Below are 25100 nucleotides of genomic sequence, written 5' to 3' on the forward strand. Positions count from 1 at the left end.
ACATTGTAAATATAGCTCCCTTTTTCGCATTAGCTCTTTGTATGGCAACATTATTATTTTCTATTGAATTCATTGCTACTTGTCCTCCAACATGGCCAAAGCACGCGCAGATTATAAAGCTGTATTAGGATAGTTATATCGCGCACTTTGTATTGTATTCCATTGAATTGAAAGTCACGGCAGACACCTGGCTAAGGAGCATTGTTTCGGAGCAATTAATCAAACCTTTTTGGTCGAACAAAGATACGCGTAAGTAATCGTTAAATTGTGAGCCATGTATGGAAGCTTAATAGAGAACATAAGGATGCTACATTTCGGTTTACACATTCTAGAAATATCCAAAAAGACAAAGTCTCCTTCGTAAAACAAGATTGGTGGCTTACGAAAGCAGTTTTTACGTATGCAAGTGAAAGCATGCTTCGACAACAAGGACCAGTAATAATATCAGACGAACAGTGTTTATTGTTAGCTGTAGGGGAATAGCAATAACATCACTAGGGAAACATAAACTGCTCGAAGGATATTGTGACAAACAATGAGACTTACACAACGGAGGCCGTTGGTGACGTCACGGTGCAGAGTCCACCGAACCAATTGGAAAGTTCAACATTGGAAGCAAAACATTTGAGCCAACTATTTGGACTAAATTGCTGGTCGAAATTAGTCGCTATGGCTAAATAGGCCAATTTGCGTTATGGTGAGGACGATGTGCAAAATTTCGCAATGTTTTCTCACCATTGTAGGTCAAAAAAGTTGTTGATATTTTGTTAATTGCTTGACTTGCACGTCAATTAATAGATCAGTTTAGGAAAGTAGAACGTTAGTTTTCCAAGTCATCGCTTTTAAAACATTGCGAAAGACCAAAATTTTGCCGCAAACAAAAACTATTTTTCATTGATATCGAATTACTGTTAAGTTTTTGATGATATTTTAATTGGGCAATATTCGAAAACATGCGTTTTTATCGCGTTGTTGTGCAATAGCATAATTATAAAAAAAAAAACATGCGCCAACTTATCTTTTTTGGGGACTATTTTTGAATTTGGGTTTAGGCCATTTTTTTGGATGTCAAGACCTGATAAGCTTCGTCACGGCCATTTTTTTTGGTTTTTGAGACATGCGCGACTTTGTTTGGACTTTATATTAACACAAAAAGCTCAAAACAACCTATTTTATCTTTTTGCTTTACCTTGAAATGCCCTCTGCTATAGTACATCCAAAAAATGGTGTTCTATTTAGCAATAAATCATTCTGGGGATTTTGGAAATGAAAAGGTTGCTGTGCAATATGTTTCAGGTTTAATAACTAGTTTCGAATTGTTAATCCCTTCTGCATCCTTCGTAGTATTTTAAAAATAACAGAATGATCCAATTAACCTCTTTAGTGAGTAATAAAGCAACCACGTGGTGAGACAAAGTTAAATATAACCGTTGGAGTTTGTACCCGATGTTTCTGTTACAGTTCTTTTCATGCTTCGGCCAGTTACGATCTTTATGCCTGAAGAAATAGAGTTCAGTTCAGTGTGTCAGGATTTTTGTTGAAAATGAAACTGTTTTGAAATTGTTCATTGGTCTCGTAATTCACTGTGATTCACATATCATTGGATTGTTTCGACCACATTCTGTATTGACGATTTATTTCCCATCGATTGAAGTAAAAACCCCAATACAAGTAGGTACCCAATATGATGTAGTGTGTTCACCGTTTTCAGTTATTTGATCGGGTGCAATTGACCTATGGTCTGGACAATTTACACACACAATACCCTCTACATTAATAGTCCAAAGGTTTACAGATTAAATTCAACTATAAAAGCTGGATCTAATTCGTCACGTGAAAAGTTAGGAGGTCGCACTGAAAAGTGATTCTTATCTGGATGGTGTACGGTTGAAAATGGATTTTCAGGTTGTAATCATGCTTCGTGCACGTGCCCATGCGCACGGTAGAGAGTTCACAGCTGTTGGTCGTGGTGGACTTTGGACCGAGGCACAATCACCGGTGTTACTGCGTGAATAACGTGTAACGACTCACTGGTTTGTTTGGAGATATTTGATTGAGTCATCAATGGTTTATCTGCCTTGTAGTATCAACGTTAAAGACTCTTTTAACGTTTCATGATATTTATAGACTTACGCCCTTTTTGTTGCTATTGCTAATCTGCAGTGATTCTTTCGTCATGTTTATAAAATCAAGGAAATTGCATAAATTGAACTATCTCCGTGCTATATCTTGATTATCAAGGATGTGTGTTAATTATGGTTACAGAAGGCCAGTTTTACGATTATGATTTAATAAACCAAAGTTATATAGCTTCCTATTACTATTCAAATATGTAGGTACCTACCTAGGTATGGGACTTACCTACCGCACCGTCTAGATGAGTGTGTGAGTTATACTTATCTCTACAAGGAAATCTTTAGTGCTAAATCTGGTTTCAATTTATAGGGAAGCTGATGACGTCAGTTAGACAGTAGATCGGCACTTATTTCCTAGTTGAGATCCCTAACGAGTGTCATGGATTGATGACGTACAACTTATACTAGGTTTTTTGTAGGTATTGCGTAAAATTGTGGGTCAGTGCTCTTCAATCCTCTTTATTTATAAGTATGAGTAATTTCTTACGTGACAAGGCTCACGACTATAACTACAGACAAATGTAGTAGGTAGATACTATTTATACAAAAGTATCTATAGGTACCTAGTATTATTTAAGATTTATAACAGTTTTATTAGCACAGACTTAGCAAATAATCGCTGTATCAATAGTTATCGCGATTTTTTGGATTTATGTCCAAGAATCTAAATTGCAAATGATTCTATTTATCATGAAGTCGTAAATTGAATTCGATAATAATGACTGGCTAGATAGTGGAAGTACCAAGCTAGGTAAGTTAATAAGTTACACCATTAGGTACAGTACAGATAAGAAATAATGCTTAATTTTGGGATGACATAATGCCATAGAGGTAAGAACGAAGATCTTTTTTAACCTTTTTGCTACGAGTTTTTTTTTTGTAGTTTTCAACTCGACTATGGACAAAAGAGGAACATAGGACCCTGCTTCTAACAGTTCTAACTTAGAAACAAAATTAGATAATGCAATAGTTAGTAACTGTTACAAGTCAGTTTTAGCTTGTTGCTATGGTCTAACTATTACGACATTTTGCAATATTTCCTACATTCGGGTAAAAATTTAGTATCGTTTGGCAGGCGGAGAGGGGAGGGTGGGGGCTCCACCCCTATCCTCTGGTACCACTCCCGTTACAAGGTAACGCATAATTTTTGAGAAAAATAGATATTTGTAACCTAACCTCAAAACACTATAATCACCCACTACGGTCGGAAAATTAAGTGCAAGTACTTCTAATCAATACGAACAAAGGCAAAGTCGACGGAGCCCCGCTACGCGGGGCTCCTACTTCTGGGTGGTTTAAAAAAAAATAACCACGAAGGGAATGGCGGGGTCTTGCAGACCCCGCCATCCCCTTCGAACCTAACCTATCCGAGTCGGGGGTGCCCTAAGTCGCGAGCTCGCTTCGCTCGCTCGTGCATGCTAAGAGAAATAAGATGTTATTTGAAATAACATCATAGTACATTGACGCAACTCGAAGAGAAACGGAATGACAGCTAATCACAAATGACACTTAACGCAAAAACCAGAGACATTTATTTATTTTTTGCGTTCCTTTTCACGGATTTGTACACCACAGACGATATACTAAAACACATTCGGTTGTCGATCGCCCATTTTAACGTTCCGTTTCACCGAATAACGTTGACATTACGCGTTTTATCTGATTTGAGGTTAGAAACATTTTTTGTAAATTTCTCGAAAAATATCCATTACCTTGTAACAAGAGTGGTAGCGTTATAATCGGAGACCAACCCTCTACCAGATTTAACCACTTTTAGCCCCGTCCGCCTGCCAAACGATACTAAAGCCAACCCAAACAGCCAATGAGAGAAACGACCTGAAATCTGTGGCGCCAAAACAAAGCTTTAAAAAAGTGATTACGAAATTAAATTAGACATCATATTTTTGACTTTTCTACAAACCATGACCACGTTAACACGTTTTTACAATCGCTATAACGATATAAATATAAGAATAAAACGTTTCAAGCATTTCACTATCACGAAGGTAAAACGTGTAGAATGCCACTAGCCGGGTCCAAAGTCCGTAAGGTAAACTGACGTTGCCGTCACCGCGTAACGTGTATCGAACAATGCTTTTGTTAAAATATAAACGATGAAATACTAAACCGATGATATGCTTTAGTAATACACCTTGGAATTCAATAAATATCATCCATATGTTAAAACAATATTGTTTCTTTAATTCTGTATCCGCGAAACACATTTACACATTGTTCTTCTTTCGAATTTGGCGTTGTTGAGTTAATATTTCGTTTATTATTGCTATGTCCCGGCTTATAATTTGTAGTTAAGTTAGTAAAAGCATTTGTTTACATTTGTTAAAAACCGATATTCTGTAAAATAAACACCTTAAAGTTAATAGAATTATAAGTAATAGTTGAGCATTCTTACCTTTTCAAGGCAGTCCTGTCCAATAGCATTGGGTTCAACTTTGACTTCCAAAATCACAGAATTGGGCTGGCTAACTAACCACATTTTGTCAAAAATTTTGAAAGAATTCAGTGAAAATAGACTTTAAAAAGGAGGTCGAGTGGTTTAACGTTATTTAATTCCGCGTTATAACACTTGTCCAACAATGTTTATCTCACTCGCGTAAAGAATTTATTTAAAAAAGTCTTTCTTAATTCGCTCTGCGCAATGTTTATCGCGTATTCTTTGTGGAAGTAAAACTGTGAATACTTCCAGACGACGGCCATACTACGTTAAGTTTGCCTCCGAAATGATAAAGAAAACAGTGACGTTACGTTCGCGGGGGGCGCGGACTCTGTACTTTGGCGCTCTTTTGTGAACACAGCTCGTGTTTATTTGTAATCCATCGCCGTTCGACACTTGAACGATTCAATGCTATACCGGACAAAACTATCGATGTACAGTATCCAATGCGATTGTGCTCACACTCCGATGATTTGTACTCGCACGGAGTTGATGTTTTGTTTCGCTCGAACGCTGTATTAAGAACGAGATAGCGCTATCGACGAAGCCCTCAACTTGTTATTGACACGAATTTCTTCATTGTTGTTTTCAGTTTATCTTTGTTTTGGTGTTAACTTAAAGATTATACCGACACAAAGGTAATTAAATGGTTAATTAATCGATTTCTTCCTAATTTGAAAGTAATTTGCTAACTTCAATAATGGCATTATAAACCTTTCTCAAACGTTGATAAGTTGAGCACAACTTTAATGTTCGTACGTATTTACGAAAAGTTATTATTTGATTAGGTGTGATTAAGATAATGAGATTAAACCATGAAACAATACAACATCAATAAAACAGCTCCCTTTACTAATTACAGAAAAGGAGAACCACCTAATTTGAATATTTGAATTTACCGCAAAACATTGACAGACAAAGAAAGATGTCACTATGTCACTGTCAAATTAGCGTCAAAATGACATCACTAAGCACTATCAGAAATTTCGATGGACAAAACTTTATTTAATTATATTATTTACCAAGTCAATATTTAATATTTTCAAAAATTGTATAGTTGTACAAAAAACAACATTACATTAATTTTAAGGTAACGATGACACTGCCATCTAGTATTCTAAAATGATAACAAAACAAGGACACTTCGTTGCACGCAGGTCTACGAGGCAAAATTCGTATAAAAATATTTTAAAAACATTCAATTATCAAGTATTCCATAATGATAATTCATGAAAATTTTATAATAATAGTTTAAGATTGCTTAAAAAATTGAAAATGCATTTACTAAAGTAAATAATATAGATTTTGAAATCAATCAGCATCGTTTCACGCAGAAATACAAAAGCACGAGCTGCTGACAGCGCCAATCGTGACAACATGGTGGAACTAAAGTAATCATATGACTTTCGTCACGACGAGCTACTGCGCCTATTGATTTGTGTCTCGGTCCTGATTCTTGCTCGACATAGTTTTTGTGTGTATCAGAAATGGCGAGCCAGACACAGGGAATCCAACAATTGCTGGCAGCTGAAAAGCGCGCTGCCGAGAAGGTCTCAGAGGCGAGGAAGCGTGAGTTATTTATATGATATTGCGTATTTTATAATATAGCCTTGTTTGTAGAATTCCACTTTGGTAGTTGCTACGTCCCAACATTAATTGATGTCCGTACGTCTTATGAAGCTTTACATCTTCCAAATTTAGCTATGAATACTCTTATTAGGTGAATATTTCACATTTTCATATTGTTTTGGGCGTGATCACATGATTTTTTCATTACACCCGCTTATGATGACTGAATCGGTAGATAAGAGCATCTTATTGCCTTCATAGTTAAACCAAATTGTTTCGAATTGCTAAAGTTTATTTATTAAGGAGACTACATCGAATGTTCTTTCTTATTTGAATCTTTCTAGACACAATTATTAAACCCTATGTTAACATTTGTTCTCAGATAATGTTCAGACAAATATCGTTTCATACCTAACGAACTACCGTTACATTCTGCAAGAATCTCTTCACATAAGATAGCAAAAACTCTTCTCTGATTCTTTCAAACAAATATTGCAATTATTTTCCTGAAAATATAACTTTTGTACATAGCTTGTGCATCTAGCCTTATGTAAGTTTAAGCGGTGTACTCAAAAGAAGATTGTCAGTTAAACATAAGTCATTTGTGCTAAATTGCAAACACTGGCTGGAAAATACCTCAACTATTATAATAAGTCACTAAATAAGATCTAAATAGGTACTTCAAATGAACCGTTTGTTGAAAGAAACAAGGTCAACAGCTTTAAGTCTTATTTTGCCATCTAGATCAGCTGATCAGTCAATTAGACCATATTCATATGAATTTACCTGATTTAGTGATAATAACTTAATTTTCCTAGTCTTGTATGAGGAAACTAGCTAATACTGTGGGCTTCTAAATCATCTGCCCAGCCTTTTCCTAAAGTATGTGGGGTTGGCTTCCAGTACCTATGTTTTGTTGCCTTGACTGCCTATCTGATTCCCCCCGCCTGGCAACTAAAGTTACCTAAACATTGATGACATTTTCCTAATATTTTACTATTATCTGTTTACAGGGAAAGCGAAACGCCTAAAGCAGGCCAAGGAGGAGGCTCAAGATGAGGTAGAAAAGTACAGACAGGAACGCGAGAGGCAGTTCAAAGAGTTCGAGGCCAAGGTAAGATCTAGATCTCAAAAACCTTCCTTTTTTGGTCTATAGTTTCACTTGCTGCAGCAAAAACTAACCTTATTGAGAAGATACTTACATATTACAGATGGTTGAAAGGTTATTTTAATTTTTAGATATTTTTGAAACATCATCCAAAAATTTTGTAAATAACCTTTGAATGTTGATATGGTCCAAAAGAAGTCTCTAGTTCCCATATAGCAGTGTTAAATATATGGCAATTAACAGCTGTCCAGGATTTGAGTTTTCCATAAATCTGTTTTTCCAGTTTATCAATTTTGCTTTGACAGTTTTGATAGATAGCCAGTGAAATAACATGTTATCTATAGAAAACTAAGATAATTCTGTTGCTGTAGTAACTAGATCTTTTTTCAAAAAATATTAATATTGACTTAAATAATCGCAAAGGTTAACTTCATATTTTTTGTGGGTAATGTTAATAATAAAATGGTTTTTTTTCTCTGTAGCACATGGGCACCCGGGAAGGTGTTGCTGCTAAGATCGAGGCTGAGACCAAGATCAAGATCGAAGAGATGAACAAAATGGTCAAGACACAGCAGGAAGCGGTATGTATTGTTATATGACCTTTTTCCATGCTATAAAAATTATGATATTGGTATTGGCAATATTCTTCGTTATCGTTATGTCATTCTTGTAAAGACATAAAAATATCCAAGCTCATCAGCTCAGCTAATTGTTACCTAAAATTAATTTAGTTATATTTTAATTAATAAATTTTATACCTTTGACTTAATAATCAAATAGACAGGGCACATAAAAATAAATTGTCAATTGATTTGCAGGTGATCAAGGATGTTCTCAACCTGGTGTACGACATCAAGCCAGAGCTGCACACCAACTACCGCCTTATCTAAGCGTATTTATTTATAACATACCTGTTTGTCGCGTATTACTCTTGCGATCATCATCTAGTTGTTATTGTTATGGTAATTCCGTTTATTGATAGGCACTTAGCGCGGCAGACACAACGCGGGAAACGAACGCCAAGAATCGATCAAATGAATCAATTTGCAGGCAATCGTGGATTTGAACATCGATTTTTTGGGAAATTAGCAATATTATAATCAGTAACATCAAGTTTTGCTATCAACCTCTCTGCACAAATACTTACCCAGATTAAATGGCGGGTTATTTGCTTTCAATATAGATATTAAATGTCGTAATTGAAACTTTAACTTGTAATTTGATTATAAAATGGGTTGTACTGTTTAAAACACGCGGGATCTGTCTGTTAGCTGTAAATACAAGTATTGCTTGGTTTCGCCCTATTTATAACAAAATAATCATTCAATATTCTATGTGTTAAGAGATCAGCTCGGTATCATTCCAAAATACGTTCGAAGGTCCGATTATGAACACAAAAAAAATCTATAATCTTTAAATTGTATGTTATTCAATGTTGTATGTTGAATAGAAAATATATAAAGTTTTAAAAATAAATTCCAATGGTCTTTTCTTCAATAGTGGCGAGGGTGTACAGTATTAGTGAAATATAAATGTTATGTATAATTATTTATTTGTTTTATTGTATTGCTACATTTCAGGTGCTTTTATGGCTGTATGCCTGAAAAGAAACAAAATAATTCATATGAAAATTTTATTGGTTTTAATAGCTTGCAAAAATAACTTCGCTTAGGCAGCATCATTGTACCAATGTCCTGAAATAAATAAAAACATAAATTATATCTATCAGCAACCGACTAGACATGCATACGATCTCTATTAAAATTCTATGTCTGTGGTTGTACGTGGCTCCTTGCCGCATCGCCTTTTACCCACGAGATTGTCAAGCAACGGCCCTACAGTGAATATCGCCGAGTAGGCAATGGAACCAAATCCAGTGTACACTACAGCCTTTTTACTGCACCTTCTCTTCGACATTACCTAAGTTCTGCAATGTTTCCCTGCTTGTACACTATGTCCCCTCACCTCAGCTGCACTTTCTTCTCTCCGAGCTTGTCGAGCCAACTGGCGATGGCTCCCACGGAGGAGAAGACCGCTGGCTGGTCAGGCTGGTCACAGCGCTTGGAGGAGAACGATAGCACGCCGACTAGGACTCCGTCCATTATCGCTGGACCGCCTGCGTCGTGCTGTGGGGAACAAGAGACTATTTATTGGCGATATATGGAGACGGCAGTATTTTGGAAAAGACTGGAAAGGACTGGAAGCCGAACTCAACATATGGATGTAGTTGAGAAAAGGCTAGACAAAAGGTAGAGATGGGAACGGTAAATGTAGTTGCTATCAGGGTTTCAGTGAGAAGCAGACTTTGGGTTCATTCACAAAATATAGAAAGCAACATGGTTCAATGTTCTCAGAGCTTGAGTAATGTGAAGACTTGCAGTTCCTTCACAAATATATAATGCTGTTCAAATTGGGAAGGTAATAACGGCAATAGAACTTACGTTGCAAACATTCTTCGGTATCGTTATGTATCCAGCGCAGAAGTTTGTGCGAGTTACAAGGTCCCTGTCAACGGTTAAAAAGATTATGTAACCATGCATAGTAGTAGGTCTTCGCTAGGTAAGTTGATGAGGGAAGCTTTGGAGTCTCACCGTCCGTAAACCTCTTGGCAGTCAGCAGTGTCGTACACCGGGAGCGCGACTTTCTGCAGGAGCACCTGACCACCTCCACCGTCGATACCCTGGTGATAAACAGATTATCTTTAAAACAATGAAGTATTTACTTTTCAAAACAAAATTTGGACTAATTTCAATGGTTGTATCTAGGAGACTCCGGGTTCTGATTCTCAGCAGAGAGCAGCTACAATCTTTCTTTGGATTTGATGTACCTACTTGCTCACTTATTTCAAGTGTTTATAATTTGAAACTATGCCTTCACGTTAGTTAGTAACGTATGTTAAATTTAAAGATCCTTACCAAAACTGATCCCCAACCGAGGAACATAATAGTATTATCAACTGGAACAACTTTGTCCTTGGCGATGGGGATCTTCTCAATGTAGGGGTCTTTCCTCCCGAAGGTCATGTTCTTATGGGTCCTCAGTACTGCGTAGTTGAACTCCAGGGTCTGGGGCTTGTAGTTGGGGTGGAAGAAGATCTCGGAGACACGTAGCAGTTCACCCCCTGCAGTCGCGTTGGTTGACCCAACTCGTACGTTCAGCATCTTCACGTATTCTCGGAAGAATCGGTTGTTGTATTGGCTGTGGGGAAAATGTGTTAGAAGGAGTAAACTTGAAGAATAAAAAAGTGATGATCATTGGATCTGGATTAAGCACACATATATATTGATATGTATTTAAGTAGTTTTTCGATCTTTAGCTTATCTAGTGGCCATAATAAGAGCCTGTTGTGGGTCCAATCATCAGTCTAAATACTCACAGTTGCAAACAATGTGCAGCAGTGAGCACCTTATCCTTGTCGATGATGACGGCGCCACACCATAGATCATTGTTAACCAGCAAAGCCGCCATGTAAGGGAAGTCTTCTATCACAGCCACCTCGTCAGGGTTGTAGATGCGTCGGTACCGACGGTCCATCACCAGCTTTGTGGTTGTTGGGACTGCTTTTGTGGTTGTAGACGGTTGCTGTGTTGTGGTTGTTGGTGGCTGTGCTGTTATTGATGGTTGCTGTGCTGTCGTTGTTGCTGAGGGAAGTTGAAGGTATAGCCTGATTTGGGAGTGTAGATTTTCATGCTAAGATAACCTACTTTGGCGAAAGCCGTTCATTCTTTGTTGGAAGAAGATATCTACGTAGGTAAGGTTAGGGAGGAAATTTTTGCGTGACATTGTTGGTTGCAAGATTTTCATATCTGTTTAGATAAGTAGGAAGTAAATGTTCAAATCGTACATCGACTATTCCATCGGAGAATCAACTAAATGCTGATTTTTCAGAAATTATGGTTAGAACTTTATTTAATTGCTTAATTCATAAATTAGCTACCTAATATAACACTGTTTCTTTTTAGATTGGTCAAGTGGTTTCTTAGATTACATTGTTCAAGCCAATAAACAAACTTCAATTTTCTAAAAATATAAAGAATACTGCAAATAGTTACTAGGTTCAGGTGGAACTATTTCATTGGCAGCTTCATTTCGTCTGCTAGGGAACTCGATGGGCAGGCCTTCGTATTGCTGCGAACCCTCACCCATCCTACGGTTATCCGCCTTTGAGGAGTCTATGGATATTGGAACCGCCATTAATGTGATGAGAAAATTAGACTTGCAGGTCACCTGAGTGACGTCATTAACAGGACAGTATGTAGAGTTTTGGCCACATGGTGACATGGCTTAGCTTTTGGTTTTAAATGCCAAATTGCATAACGTTTTTTGGCAAATGTTTCTATAAGTATTATCTATTCATAGAGACTCCAGATTAAATTAAAGAACCATGTCCGCACAAATGTTTTGATTATGTGTCAATCGATACCCGCGATGTTCAACGTGATACCCAGTTGCTACCGGTCCGTCGACAATATCTTGTTACTATATCTAGTTTTAGCTACTTATGTACTGGGTTTTTAGTATTTGACATTATGTTAACACAGGGACACCGCTTTGCTGGGGAGTTTATTCCACCATTTTTTTTTCCTAGCAAAAGCACATAGGAAGTGGCGAATGGCAGGCGTTTCTGGGGGCGGTCTTGTAAAACTGCCCTTGAAAAGTGCTGATTTTCAGCTTACTTTGAATAAATGGCTGTTTATCTACTCACCTTCGTCAGACCCTTCGAAGGACAGGGAGGTTTCGACGTGAGCTACTACATATACCAGTGAATTCAGTACAACAAGTAATATCGGCGCCATATTTCTACACCGCCTGGACGCCATCTTGATTTTGAATTGTATGACGCTGTAAATAGAGATCTGTTTAATATGCGATGTTGTTGGACAGCTTTAGAAAGAGATAGCATGGAATGTTCTAAAGGTCTCGAGAAACCATGTGATTATTGATAGGTTACGTTTCACTCCCGTTCCCACCATAGAGAGAAGAGTCGTTTAGGTAATGATTTCTCACGGATTCCTGCATAAAAGCAGTAGGTATTTTAGGCGAAAAAAGTTTCGACCTCTTACCACATCACCTATTTCCCCCGTAATCCTTATTCAATGAGTAAGCATTCAATGAGTTTTTTTCTTTGTCGTAAATTCGCATCCGTATAATTTATCTAAGCGGATTCTCATAAATGCGTTTGGTAATTTCTCGAAGCGAATACCACTTCATAAGTTCAATGGATACATAAATATTTATAATATCAGTAGTAACCAATTAGCCAACAATGTACGTTCTTATGATTACTTCATCTAATCGAGCATCTGTATCCTGTTTCCTTTCAATACATCCGATTTAGTTTATTACATTTTCACACACGCACTGTAATTGGGTGTTAGAATGCAATTTATTGGAAACTAGGCTCAGAATGCACTTTAAGTAGCTAATAAACAAACCTTTTAGTATTTGTGATAGTATCCGATGTCCAGTTAACAATTAGACAGTAACTGACCAACCAATTGGTTGGACTAATTGAAACAAATGATTTGATTGAACAAAACCACAGTTTTCAATAATCCCATTTCCTTAAGCAATAAAAATAACAAATAACTTAGTTTATGAAAAATATTTTTATTACAATATGTACACGAAAACTATAAAGCGAAAAAATACTATATACAACAACAATAGACTCAAGTTTTTACACGTGACAACGATTTGGAAATAGAACGAGAATTCTTTTTGGAGAAAATGATTTCGTGTCTATTTTGTTAGTGCCATCCTTTGCCCCAGCCGTAGCCGCTCCAGGAGCCGAGGCTTGAGCCCCAGCCGAGGCCGCCGAGGCCGCCCCAGCCGACGGACACGGGGGCGGCGATGACGGGGGTGCGGATGATGGGTGCGGTGACGATGGGGGCCGAGACCACGTGGCGGACGATGGGGGCGGACACCACAACGCGCGGGATCGTCACGCCGTGGTTGATGACGCTGGAGCTGACGGAGTATGATGGCAACACGACAGGGGAGGCTGACAAACGAAAAGTGGCATTAAGTATCTATTGTTTTTAAAATTGATTTAGAGCGTGGTTACTTTTGGTTGACTTAGAGCGAAAACATTCCTACGATACCTTACTGTGTAAGGTGTTTAAAATACTGTTGTAAAATAATTACTAACACTGGCAATGCAGTACCTACAAAGGAACATTTTAAGTGGAATTTAGTCAATGAGGGTTTTCTAAAATGGCGTCCACGAGGTGGCAGCACCGAGTCGTCAGGTCCAGGTAACTGTCAAAGTGCTTATCTTTACTATGAATAGTGAACGATTTTAGTGTTTTTTTTTATTTTATAATTAAAGCACTGCATTATTGTTTTACTATTGCGGTTGAGTAAATAAAAAAAACTAAATCATATTGTGTTAACAAATTTTTCAACAAGCTTTTCCTTAGTACCAGTGACTTTTGCACCCTCTCTCTTAGCTCAATTTTTAGTTCGGAAACCTTATTCTGACCGTAGTCCATAATAAAATCAATAACACTTCCAATATAACAGAATTTCAATAAACAATAAGTTCGGACCCTACAATTCCATACTATTTGACAGCTGTTTGGACCAGACGCATACGTGGCGCCACCCTGTGGCAGAAAAAATTGAGAAGACCCTCATTGGGTTTTGGTCCTTAAGCAACCAAAAGGTAAGCAGGTGTAGTTTATGCCAGTCCATAAGGATTTTGAGTTGTGATAGATGCTCAATGTGGTAAAAGAAAGTATTTCTATTTAACTACGAAGTTTTGTGTTAAGAAAGTTTTGCGTCAATTGACGAGGTACATAATAACTTGTGAGCTGACATCTAATAAATGAGATATAGGTACACCTAGCTTCGATTTTTACGTGTGAGAGCTACACTACGTGAAGCTAAAGGATTAGTGGTAGGCTTCAGTTTCTAGATAGAGTGAATTCAAGTACTAGTCAATTTCTACGGTGTTGATCGTGGGTTTTATGTGTGGGTGCGGCTTGGAGGCACACCTTGAATTCTCAATTAGCAAGCCTGCTGTCGTCTTCGTCACAGCCTTAGGGCGTTTTCAACTTATGCGTTTCTTGACGGTTGGCTTCGGCACCGCAGCAGGCCGTCAAGAAAGCATACGTTGAAAGCGCCCTTATACGTCCAGTGCTGGACAAAGGTCTCCCCAGTTTTTAGCCTTATAGAAATCGGAGATATCTTCTTGGTCAGCTGAATTTCACTCGTTTTACGTTCTTTACGTCGGTGAGTCATAACCATAGTCAGGAGACTTGTTAATTTTGAGTTCCTGGTGAGTTCTTTGGAATGGTGTAGAATAAGTTGTGTTATATCGACAGCTCAAGTCCGTACTACCATGAAACGTGAGACTAAAGTCAGAAAGGCAAGCAAACAGAAATTCTGCTTACCTTAGCGGAATTTTCTATGCATGGACTTGTATTTTGTGTTCAAATAGTGTCTATAATGAAATGAGGAGTTACCGATGCCCAGCCCCAGCGGTGGGACAGGGTTGGCGACCGCTATGCCGATGAGGGCCAGAACTAATGCCACCTGCGGACAGACAATAGTACAAATATTAAGATATTATTTCGCAAGAGCGCAGCAAAGATTTTACAAAAGTAGGTTCATGAAAACATGAAAAAGTCAGACAATGATTGCTTAAACAAAAAATATGTTCCAAAATGCTGAATATGTCTAGGTTCCAAACTAATAATAGTTTACATAAGGCACAAAAATATTTTTGATTTTCATGGATTTCCCTGCGCGAGATCCCATTCATCGTTAAAATTGATAAGTCGCGTTTATATAGATATTTAGAAAATGGTATTTTAAATATGGGAGGACTAGGTACTTAATTGATGATTACACTTGCTTCAATTTTGGATGTTCACATTCATATCAATTTTTTTGCGATTTTAAGCAGGACCTACATTTGGGCACTAATTTTCAAAATCTCCAAGTACTTACCGCACACTTCATGTTTGTCTATTATCAGGTTTTCACTGAAATATAAACTGAATTCGTTTTGATTAGCATTGCCCTTATATACTGGGTGTTAGTGGTCACGCATCGGTGGGTCTGCTAGCATCCTGCGCCGGGAAGCTTTGCATCATCAATGCATTATACATTAGTTATGAGCCCTTTCGACAGGCGTACTTTTGAAAGAGTAGAAATTTTATTGATGGAAACATTGTAACCATACCACATCATCATCACCCTTTTTGTTTTCTAACTGCAGGTGACAAGCCTCTTGTCAAACTGAGAAGGATGCATGTTAATCACCACGCTCGCTCAAGGCAGGTTGGCGATTTGAGATTTTATAGTCCAAGTTCCCTCAAGATATTTCAACATTCTACTTTACAACAAACTTAGTTACAATGGTACTTGCCTGGCTTGCATACAAACTTGCAGGCTCTCTTGAGAAGCTGGTCCGCTTTAGCACCAGCCAGCTATCACATTCTAATCGACTTATCAAAGTAGGTCTGTCCTCAGGTAGGCAACCCTGTCAGGGGCTGCGGGATTGTTCGCAAGACTTACCTACCTACTGCTGCCCTGGAACATGAGGGGGTCCTGAGACAACATAACTGGCTGTTGTCAGTAGGAACCATAAGCAAAAGATTAATATTATGTAATGTTGTGTCCACAATTCATTACAAAATTCTATTGCCATGTCAAATAACAAAAACAAACTTGAAATGCTAATGATGCACATTACATGTTAATTCATCCGTTTTTGTTCGTAATAAGCGCAGGAACTAATACATTATCGTTGCACTATTGGATTACATTAATCACTAACACTTGACTGCTAGTTCTGAGCTTGATATATTTATTTGTGTACTTATACTTTGTAATTAAACCATTGATTCTTATTTTGTATTGAGATTTATCTTTTTATACTAATTATTTAATTTTAATTATCTTTAGTTCGTTATACCACGCCTTATAATATCTATTTGGGTTTCACCCATTGTTTAGTGATTCATCATCTCTATATTAACCTATATCATCACAGTTCACCTTTTGTTCACCTATGAGTACCTATCCAGTTCGATTCTCATAAATAGCCATTCAATAGTATACTCAATTTCAGTGGGTATAGGTCCCAATTCTAGGAATGACTCGCAAACATTCACAACAACACAACATCTGGACCTTTTTGTATGGTTACACTGGTCAACAAATTATGTTTTTTTTTTTGGTGCAAAGGTGAAATATACAATTTCTTGTAGGATATTAGATACATAATCGAAGTCCAGAACATAAAGTTGCACTAGCACGTAGGGATTTAGAGATATACCCCTCCTAAAGTACCAAAAACGCGTTTTTTTATGAAATTTGATGTCATTTTTTGGGGACAGCAGAATTTTCTAGGAATTTCTAACTAAAGCATCATATAGTACTACTATCCCCGCATAAATTTATATTTTTGCGAGTTTTATTTCCCGATATATACCATTTTATAACTAAAGTGGAGTTTTTTCATACTAACAGGCCAAATGAAATATAGGGAAGATCGATATATCGTAGCTGTATACATATTTCATGAAAATTTAAACTCTTAGCGTTGGAAATAAAAATGAATTTCAATTGGGAAGAGTAGTACTATATAATGCTATAGATAGAAACAAAAAAAACAATTTTGCTGTCCTTCAAAAAAATCGTCAAATATCGTTAAAAAACGCGTTTTTGGTACTTTAGGAGGGTATATCTCTAAATCCCTACGTGCTAGTCAACTTTATTTCTGATTACGTATCTAATATCCTACAAGAAATTGTATATTTCACCTTTGCACCAAAAATGCTGTTGACCTGTGTTATCTATTTATTTATTTGCCTACAATTATTACATAGGTACTTATAAGCTAAGATTGTAAGCAGAATTTAATCATGCACGGACTACTTCATCAAATTGCTTATAAAGACATTATCGAATTATTCAATTAATCAGTATTGTTAGTATTGGCCTAGTTATAGTGGATGAGTTAGAAGTCATTAAAATTGCATCATATGAGTTGGTAACCTAAAACGAGACCTTCGCACCTAAAAAAGTACGTTTTACCAGTGCTTTATATTCTCTAAATCTTGAAATATTTGCTAAGACAGTTCAGGAAAGCAGATTATGAATAGCAATAAAAAACTGCACATGACAAAGAAACTATTTATTAGTTAAATAAATGAGCATACTAACAACTTAAGAAAAATAAAACACTAACAAATCGACAAGCGCCCGTGGAACATTTCTTTTAAATACAATTGACAACTGCAAGAATAATGGCGTCAAAATAAACATGATGTTTTTAGTTCTGCGTCGACTAATATCTTTATTTATTCTAAACAGTAGCTTCATAGAAGAGATCAGGGCTTCACTGGGAACATTACTGAAAAGAAAGAAAAACGAATCGGTGCACACGGAAAATAGTGATAGAACAAAGACATGTTGCGAAGAATTTGATGCTGATGGTTCTAGTAGGATTATTTACGAGCCAAGGCTTAAATATGGGGAATAGAGGTCCACAAATATATCACAAAGAGTTCTTACGTATTTGAAAAGCACGTTACTTTGTCACCCCAGCTGCTATCTGGACAACTTAAGTACTCGTTACGGGTCGAACCAGACAGTTTGACAACTGATTAAATCGTGTTGCAGGATAATAGGTTAAGGGGTTAGATAGGCAGTCGCTTTATATAAAACACTCAAAGCTGGCTCGGGCTGGAAGCCGACTTCAAAGGGAAAAGGCTAGGCACGACAAGTGAGAATTTTACTTGTTTAATACTATAAGTCAAGGTTCGCAAAGACCTTCCACGCGTCATTGTCGTAGTCCCACAAGGATGAGAGACCGTCGATGGGGTTCACTCGCAGCTCCAGCATCCTTCGCAGCTGAGCCTTCTGCGAATGTCTCGACAGGCTCGCCGGCAGGGGCTCCAGAACTGTGAACAACGTCAATGTTTCTTCATTAGATAATGAAGATGAAGTATTAGGTATTACGTGAACGTTGTGAAAGAACATGTTTTTACTAATGCCAGAGTGATTTCTGTGTTAGAATTCGGTAATATACATATTCGCTAGATTCCAATTGCATTGCGGAATGAAGGCTGGCAAAATATCAATCTGACTCTTTTTGAAAATTCTTATCAAAAGAAGTCTGTTTATCAGTCACGTCTTCCAATTGAACAATTTGATTCTAATTCGTTATATTCCATTGTGAAGGATATACTAAGATGATAATATCCTAGAGCGTAAAGTTTTCCCAAAACATGAAAATCTCTGCCCTTTCACTGCACGTTTCCCAGAACTCACCATAATAATGAAGGAATATGAAGGTCCAAAACGTAAAGGAGGTTGCAATCAATGCACCGCCCACGATGGCCTTCCACTGGCCCGTGGGGTGCTTGAATTCAGAGAATGTCTGGCAGAAGGAGGCACGATATAGGGCCTTCTTCTCCTCACAGCACAGCATTCGCCAATCTCCCTTCTCCTTTTCGCGTAATGCCTGATGGGAAATTTATTAGATTAGTTGATGCAGTGCATTTTTTCTTTCAATAAAAGAAGTTCTTGAGCGTGAATGTGAATAGATCGAAGAAATGATGGACTGATTCAGTAATAAGTCAGTATGGCTGAAAATAGGTTACTTGAAAGATAATATCAGGGAGCAGAAGTATGGAATCAAAATATACGTTTTTCCAACAACATTAAAAAAACAAGCTAGGGGGAGAAATATTTAAGAAAAGTAGTGGAGCATGTACGTAGGGGCTATTGCAATAACAAGGATGCAATTATATATTTGACGTTACATTGGATGTCGACAATATAGCCCAATTTGGTGATATCTTTAGGCATCCCTTTGCTCTGTAAATACATAAGTAGGTATATTAACTATGCGAAAAACAATAGAAATTGTAAAAACTTTACACAAATATCTCTGGTGTTCTCCTTAAACCTGATAGCTGGGAATGGAAAGTGGGCATCGTCTTTGTAGTTCGCGCTTCCATTGATCCCAAAGCCCACCCAATCTCGGTTGCCAATCCTACATCTGTTGTGAATTTCTCTCGCTTTTATTGACAATGATGAAGCCCCCACGGATTTCAAAGTTAGCAACGACATTTTCAATGCAAAATTTAATTTGCATTGACAGTAAGACAAATTGTCAAAAACACTTCATGTTTTTAAAAATAAAATCAGTTAAGATGACTGCTGACAGTATCAAAAAAGGTTGGACTTCGATAAAAAATACTTACAAACTTCTTTTGTGTTTTGAAATTGTATGCGTGAGGGGAATCAGAAAATATAGTAACCTATGTGATTGTTATTTTATTCTGTTGGAGAGTAAATTATTTTCTAAGTGCCACTATTCCTAACTACATGGCATAGTTGAACTGAATGGTTTGACTCCAGTAGGCAAACAAAAGGGTTTTTTTTTTGAATAAGTGAATTAAAGTATTAACGGTGCAACAAAATATTATCAAAACACATTTATAGTACAAACTGTATATTTTTCGAAATGGTTTCCTAGAAAGGATCCCTGAAGTTCTCCAAGGACTTTGCATACGTTTAAGTATTTAATTGAATCTTGACTTATAACTCTAAACCTTTGAAAACAAGTCATAAATATTATCCGTATCAGCTAACATCTTCAGAAGTTTTCTAGTAGAGTTAAGACTAATCTTTTTGTTGGGTTTATACGCTGGTTTTTCATCTTCAGAAGAATTCGAATCGGAATAGCTTTCATAGTCTGAACCATCTTCAGCTTTGTCATTACTGTTATTTTTATTTTCACGTTCGTCATCCTTGCTGTTAGAATCATTGCTTGAAGAAGAATCATCAGAATAAGACGATTCACTACTTCCATCAGAAGAACTGTCACTTTTGTCATTAGCTCCCTGCTTCTCAGTCCTTTGTTTTCTTATTTCCTTGTTCACTATGTCAGCCAAGTAAAGTTTTGATGGTAGCAGAGCTGGGTTTGTCTCTACAATTCGCTTTAAGTTTGAACGCTCTTTCGTTTCAGATGAGCTGTCTGACGACTCATCCTTAACATCATTTGAGTTCGCATTTTCATTTGTCATTGCTGATATTCTAATAGTGTTTTTCATTGCTTGTTCGTTAACCGAATTTGTTGGTTTGTCTTGTATATTATTATTTGTAACCTCTTCTTCTTCGTCGGTATAGTAATCAGAGGAATCATATGTCGGTGTTGTAGGAATAGCTCTTATTTTCGTTTTCTTGCGATGCTTAGATTTTTCCTTATTTTGATTTCTCGTCTTTTTTCTGACTTTACTTCTTAATAATTCATTTAGTGGTGGATGCTTAATTGGTTTTTTGATATCATTTTTTATTATATTTTCTTTGTCGTCTGACTCTTCACTACTGTGAAATATTGTTGTGATGAATCCTTTGAATTGATCTGGTTTCTCTCTTCCCCTTAGATCAAATTCCTGAACAGGAACAAGTGTTGTGGCTTTATGTATATCACTCGGGTCCGGGGTATTAATCGGAGTGATCCATTTAGTAGGTGGTTTAGGATATAATGTGCGAGGAATGTTCATTGTAGGAATACCTCTTTGCAGTTTTGTGGTTTCAATGAACCCTTGAGCGGATTCCTGTAATATAAAATTATTTTTATACAATTGATAATTAATAATCGATCTCAGTGGCGTGCACTTGGAGAGGCCTATGTCCAGCAGTGGACTGCGATAGGCTGATGATGATGATGATGATGATGAATTGATAATTTGGGTTTTAGGAAAGAATATGTAACTACAGTTCTAAATTTCAATAGGCACTGTCTATAATTTCATGCAAATTGCTTGTTTGATAACTATATATTTAATGAGATTTTAGTAGAAAAAAAATAGTTCCTCATCGTCAGCGATGCAAAATAATTTCAATGCAAAGAGATGATGACGAGCAAGAACATGGTAAATATTACGAGTAGGTATGACGTCACCTTTTCCATGATTTCCTCGATCCAGTCGGTATAGAAGCCAAGCTTGGTGAAGACGGTTGGAGCATCAGTGGCGCCGCAGACTGGAGACCCGAAGCTTATGACCCCCATCAGTATGCCTTTGGAAATACCTGGTCCACCAGCGTCTTTCTAAAGAAAGCAGTAGATTAAGTTACATAGAGATACAACTGTCAGACATGACTTTAGTGTACTTAGGCTCCATAATTACTTAACTGGATAATCTTTAATATCCATTGCTATACATTTTATTTTGATGGCTCAATTATTAACATTGTCTATTCAGAAGAATCATCAGTACCTAATATTAATGTCTGAAGGATACCAATAAGATATTTAGTCCCATGGTTATTCTTTATACACCACTTTTAGGCATGTTATTTTTGAATTTGGTAGTGGCGTTGTGAAGCTATGTATATTTTAATCTTGAAGATAAGAATCAGGTAAAGATACTTACGTTACAGGCACCTCCTCCTTTTGAGAAGAATCCAGCACAAAAGTTTCTGTTAGTCACATATTCCCTGGAAAAAAATATTTCGTCAACTATCTTTAACTAATGAAAATAAAACTGTCAGTACTAGTAATATTACAAAATACTAAAACTGGACTACTTAGATATACCTAGAATAAGACTGGTTGTAATATCATCAGAGCTTGCATTCTTTGTAGGCAATTTGAATATAAACAACGTAAAATAAAGTGACGATAAGCTTACTTCGAATATATCTCCTGACACTCCTTAAGTGGATAGAATTGCAGAATAGAATACGATAGCCTATTCTTCCGAGAATTTTCATTAATATTGGACATCTGAAAGATAAAAGAACTTTTGATTAGATAAACTGCTTACAAAAATAGAATAGGATAGTTTTCTCTACGTAGTTCTGAAGAACTCATGGTGCCGCTGTGACTTTTCAGATAATGGTCGGAGATATGATATCCTTGGCAGTCGTTACGGGTAGTCAGAAGCCAGTAAGTCTGACACCAGTCTAACCAAGGGGTATCGGGTTGCCCGGGTAACTTGGGTTGAGGAGGTCAGATAGGCAGTCGCTTCTTGTAAAGCACTGGTACTCAGCTGAATGCGGTTAGACTGGAAGCCGACCCCAACATGATTGGGAAAAGGCTCGGAGGATGATGATGGTCGGAGATATGAAAAAAGAGAAGAGACAACCTGTAACATATTTTCTAACTTGGTACTTACCATCTGAGCACCCCAACCAACGACGGTAATACTTTCAGCATTGGACGCCAACGGCATAGGGAATCTATCAAAGTCTATCTTCTTTACCCTCTTAAATTCCTTGCCGAACAGCAGAGCTCTCATCAGCCTCATTATCGCCAGGTTGTGTCTCAAGTTCTTCGGATTGTAGTTCGGGTAGAAGTAAATCTCCATTACTGGGATGTTCTCGCCTCCATAATCGTAGTATGTGCTCCCGACTTGCACGGTGAGGAACGCCGGATTCTCGCGGTAGAAACGATTATTCCAGGCTCTGTTGATTTTGAAAAAAAGTGATACACTTGCTGTTGCTTTGTACCTAAACGACAGTGATAGTGATAGACAATGAAAATAGGAAGGAAATGGACACATTATATGTATTCAAACATAGGATATATAGGATAGTCTTACAATTGCAGGCATGAAGCAGAAGTGATGACGAGATCGGATTTGATGATACTGCCACCGCACTGAAACTTTTTGAAAAACTGGACGCTCGCCATGAACGGGAACTTTTCAATCTTCACTGATTCTCCGCCATAGATGCGACGGGTGATTATACTCGGCTCTGAAAATATATCGACATACGATCAATGTGAACCTGAACATTTGGGTTTTTTTAAATCTTCAGAAATATACTTACGCCAATACACATTAGGATCAAGTAAAGTGTTATTAGAATGAATTCCTTCTGTTAAAGATGTTACATTTTCAAATTCGTTTTCTATTTTATTAAAGTGCTTAATAATGGCTTTGTTAATATCATAGAATTTAGTAGTGTTTTTAAGGCCATTATTTTCTTTTAATCCCTCAAGATCGCTAAGAAATTTCTCGATAAGTATAGTTACGTAAACAGCATCACTTGCATCATCACTTTTATTATCTTTATCATATTTTAATACTTCATTTAACTGTGCAATAAAAGCTCGGGTGCCGTTATCGTTATCAACTTTAGTTAGTCTTGCTATTTCCTTCAGATTGTCTTGATCTTGCAAAGTTACGGAAACAAAAAAGTTATGAAGTTTGGAGTATTGTTTAAATTTGTGGCCTTGCTGCACTTCTTTAATTTTTAGAGTGGAGAACAGACTGTTGACTGTGTTTCGTATTGCTGACTCTGTTCCAATGATGCCGTAAGTGTCTTCGACAGGAGATTCAGAAGCACACCGAATTTGGACAGGAATGTTTACAAATGTGAGACACAAGATAATACCCGTTGTGACAAACATAAGAAGAAGAATATTCTCTACGACATGAAATGTAGTTTGACAAAAATTTAACTTTAATAGAAAATTTCACCGTTGTATCAAAATGAATGTGATATTAAAGTAGTTGCTCAATGTACTGATGTATTTCTTTTACGATATATATTTTATTTCCTTGTTACTTGCGAAATAGTTTATCTTTGTCATAAAATTCAAATTGATTTTATATAACACCCTACCATAATTGAAATTAAATTGTTTTGGTATTGCAAAACTATAATAGTAGGTATTTCGCAATTCCGGTTGTTGTTTTTGTTCTTTATATTTGAGTACATATATGGTCTGCTATGTAGATAATACCTACGCATAACTTTTTGGAGCTGCTGTTGGGGTACAGATCTAAGAAATCGACATGTTACTCCGATGCCCACACAATTCCCGTCGATATTGCAATGTCCTGAGACTTCAGCTATCATCTATTCACATAACATAATATATCACACAACTTTATAATTATGAACAAATCGTTAGATCATATTTTTAAAAGAAACTTTTCGAATCCCGTTATTCCAATTGTCTTCTATCAAAGATAGAAGACAAAAAAAAGGATATGAAGGATAAAAAAAAACAAAAGCATATCAATTCAAACTTTTTATTGCGTAAACCTAAGTCAGTCCGTATTAGTAATTATTTAAGTTATATTAATTAATATAAAATGAAGTTTACTCCAGTCGCCATGCTTCTGATTCGTGTGGTGGTAGCTAAACATCATCATAGGAGTCTTCTTAAGATCTTAAGGCCAAATTGAGGTCCAAATCCAGCCAATTTTGAGGATCAACGACCATAGTTAGACAAGATGCTGTTACATCTTGCCAGACATCTGAATAATACAAGAAAGAAATCGATATTAACAATGCGTCATGATTTAAAGAAGAAAATAGTAAAGTAAAAAATTTAAACAAAACATCGAATATATAGGAAGCTGAAAATGATAACAAAACAATAAAATATTTTATTTGTGAAAGAAATTGGAATTGTGAAACAGAATTTGCACGTGCTGTTGCGAAACATAACAATATAAATAACAAATTGAAAAGTGTTGAAACAATACCTAATCTTGGATTTTAACATTGGAACTGTTGCTATATTATGTAAATTGTATCCTGGCCTAAAATTGCTTTGTTTACGTTTATTATTGCTTTTGTTAATTAACTTATTGCTTACTTAATTTTATCCGATCCTCAGCTTTCTTTCCTTACAAATAACAGATTCTATCGTTGCTTATTCCTTAAAACTATTCTATGTAACTTTCAAAGATTCGCTTTTAGTGGATGAACATTTACGTTTGAGAACTAATGTCTTGATTTAACTTAATTTCCTGATACATTTTCATATTGCAGAATGATGATAATAGCTTCGCAAAGTTGGTAAGTTAAACGGGTAGACAGATGCCAGAAGGTCCGACAG

The 25100-nt window shown here is 36.7% G+C and overlaps 6 protein-coding genes across 8 annotated transcripts in view; 1 reads left to right on the forward strand and 5 right to left on the reverse strand.

Annotated features, from left to right (window-relative positions):
• Dnr1 (defense repressor 1) overlaps positions 1-4900 on the reverse strand; it is a 30665-nt gene extending 25765 nt beyond the window's left edge. Inside the window, exon 1 of the mRNA XM_049845588.2 lies at positions 4549-4900. Within this exon, the coding sequence (XP_049701545.1) occupies positions 4549-4632 (84 nt within the window). The 5' untranslated portion in view covers positions 4633-4900. The remainder of the gene's footprint in view (positions 1-4548) is intronic.
• A 1082-nt stretch (positions 4901-5982) lies between these two features.
• On the forward strand, positions 5983-8815 carry Vha13 (Vacuolar H[+] ATPase 13kD subunit). Its single transcript, XM_021332876.3, has 4 exons — positions 5983-6159; positions 7173-7273; positions 7750-7848; positions 8086-8815. Exons 1-4 carry the CDS (start codon positions 6078-6080, stop codon positions 8155-8157), a joined length of 354 nt encoding a protein of 117 aa, XP_021188551.1. The 5' UTR covers positions 5983-6077; the 3' UTR covers positions 8158-8815.
• LOC110374936 (trypsin-7) lies at positions 8803-12814 on the reverse strand. Of its 3 annotated transcripts, none has more exons than XM_064041337.1 (9): positions 12703-12814; positions 11973-12109; positions 11320-11439; positions 10644-10908; positions 10183-10465; positions 9859-9947; positions 9709-9772; positions 9233-9393; positions 8803-8867 (listed from the first exon to the last, which is right to left on the reverse strand). In XM_064041337.1, exons 2-9 carry the CDS (start codon positions 12085-12087, stop codon positions 8837-8839), a joined length of 1128 nt encoding a protein of 375 aa, XP_063897407.1. In that variant the 5' UTR covers positions 12088-12109; positions 12703-12814; the 3' UTR covers positions 8803-8836. The 3 variants fall into 3 exon arrangements, with proteins under 3 accessions (XP_063897407.1, XP_063897410.1, XP_063897408.1); XM_064041338.1 differs by lacking the exon at positions 8803-8867 and adding an exon at positions 8887-8961; XM_064041340.1 differs by lacking the exon at positions 11320-11439.
• Positions 12815-12901: 87 nt separating this feature from the next.
• On the reverse strand, positions 12902-15342 carry LOC110374963 (uncharacterized). Its single transcript, XM_021332906.3, has 3 exons — positions 15224-15342; positions 14737-14806; positions 12902-13271 (listed from the first exon to the last, which is right to left on the reverse strand). Exons 1-3 carry the CDS (start codon positions 15233-15235, stop codon positions 13018-13020), a joined length of 336 nt encoding a protein of 111 aa, XP_021188581.1. The 5' UTR covers positions 15236-15342; the 3' UTR covers positions 12902-13017.
• Positions 15343-17402: 2060 nt separating this feature from the next.
• Positions 17403-19409, reverse strand: LOC126055609 (cytochrome c oxidase subunit 4 isoform 1, mitochondrial). Its single transcript, XM_049845595.2, has 4 exons — positions 19169-19409; positions 18557-18749; positions 18056-18186; positions 17403-17636 (listed from the first exon to the last, which is right to left on the reverse strand). Exons 1-4 carry the CDS (start codon positions 19358-19360, stop codon positions 17634-17636), a joined length of 519 nt encoding a protein of 172 aa, XP_049701552.2. The 5' UTR covers positions 19361-19409; the 3' UTR covers positions 17403-17633.
• Positions 19410-19741: 332 nt separating this feature from the next.
• LOC110374953 (uncharacterized) lies at positions 19742-23506 on the reverse strand. The gene is made up of 7 exons (XM_049845726.2): positions 23075-23506; positions 22843-22999; positions 22417-22705; positions 21931-22025; positions 21673-21736; positions 21201-21347; positions 19742-20853 (listed from the first exon to the last, which is right to left on the reverse strand). Exons 2-7 carry the CDS (start codon positions 22932-22934, stop codon positions 19840-19842), a joined length of 1701 nt encoding a protein of 566 aa, XP_049701683.2. The 5' UTR covers positions 22935-22999; positions 23075-23506; the 3' UTR covers positions 19742-19839.
• Positions 23507-25100: the final 1594 nt, after the last annotated feature.

Source organism: Helicoverpa armigera, chromosome 25 (assembly GCF_030705265.1).
Source record: "Helicoverpa armigera isolate CAAS_96S chromosome 25, ASM3070526v1, whole genome shotgun sequence".
NCBI lineage: Eukaryota > Metazoa > Arthropoda > Insecta > Lepidoptera > Noctuidae > Helicoverpa > Helicoverpa armigera.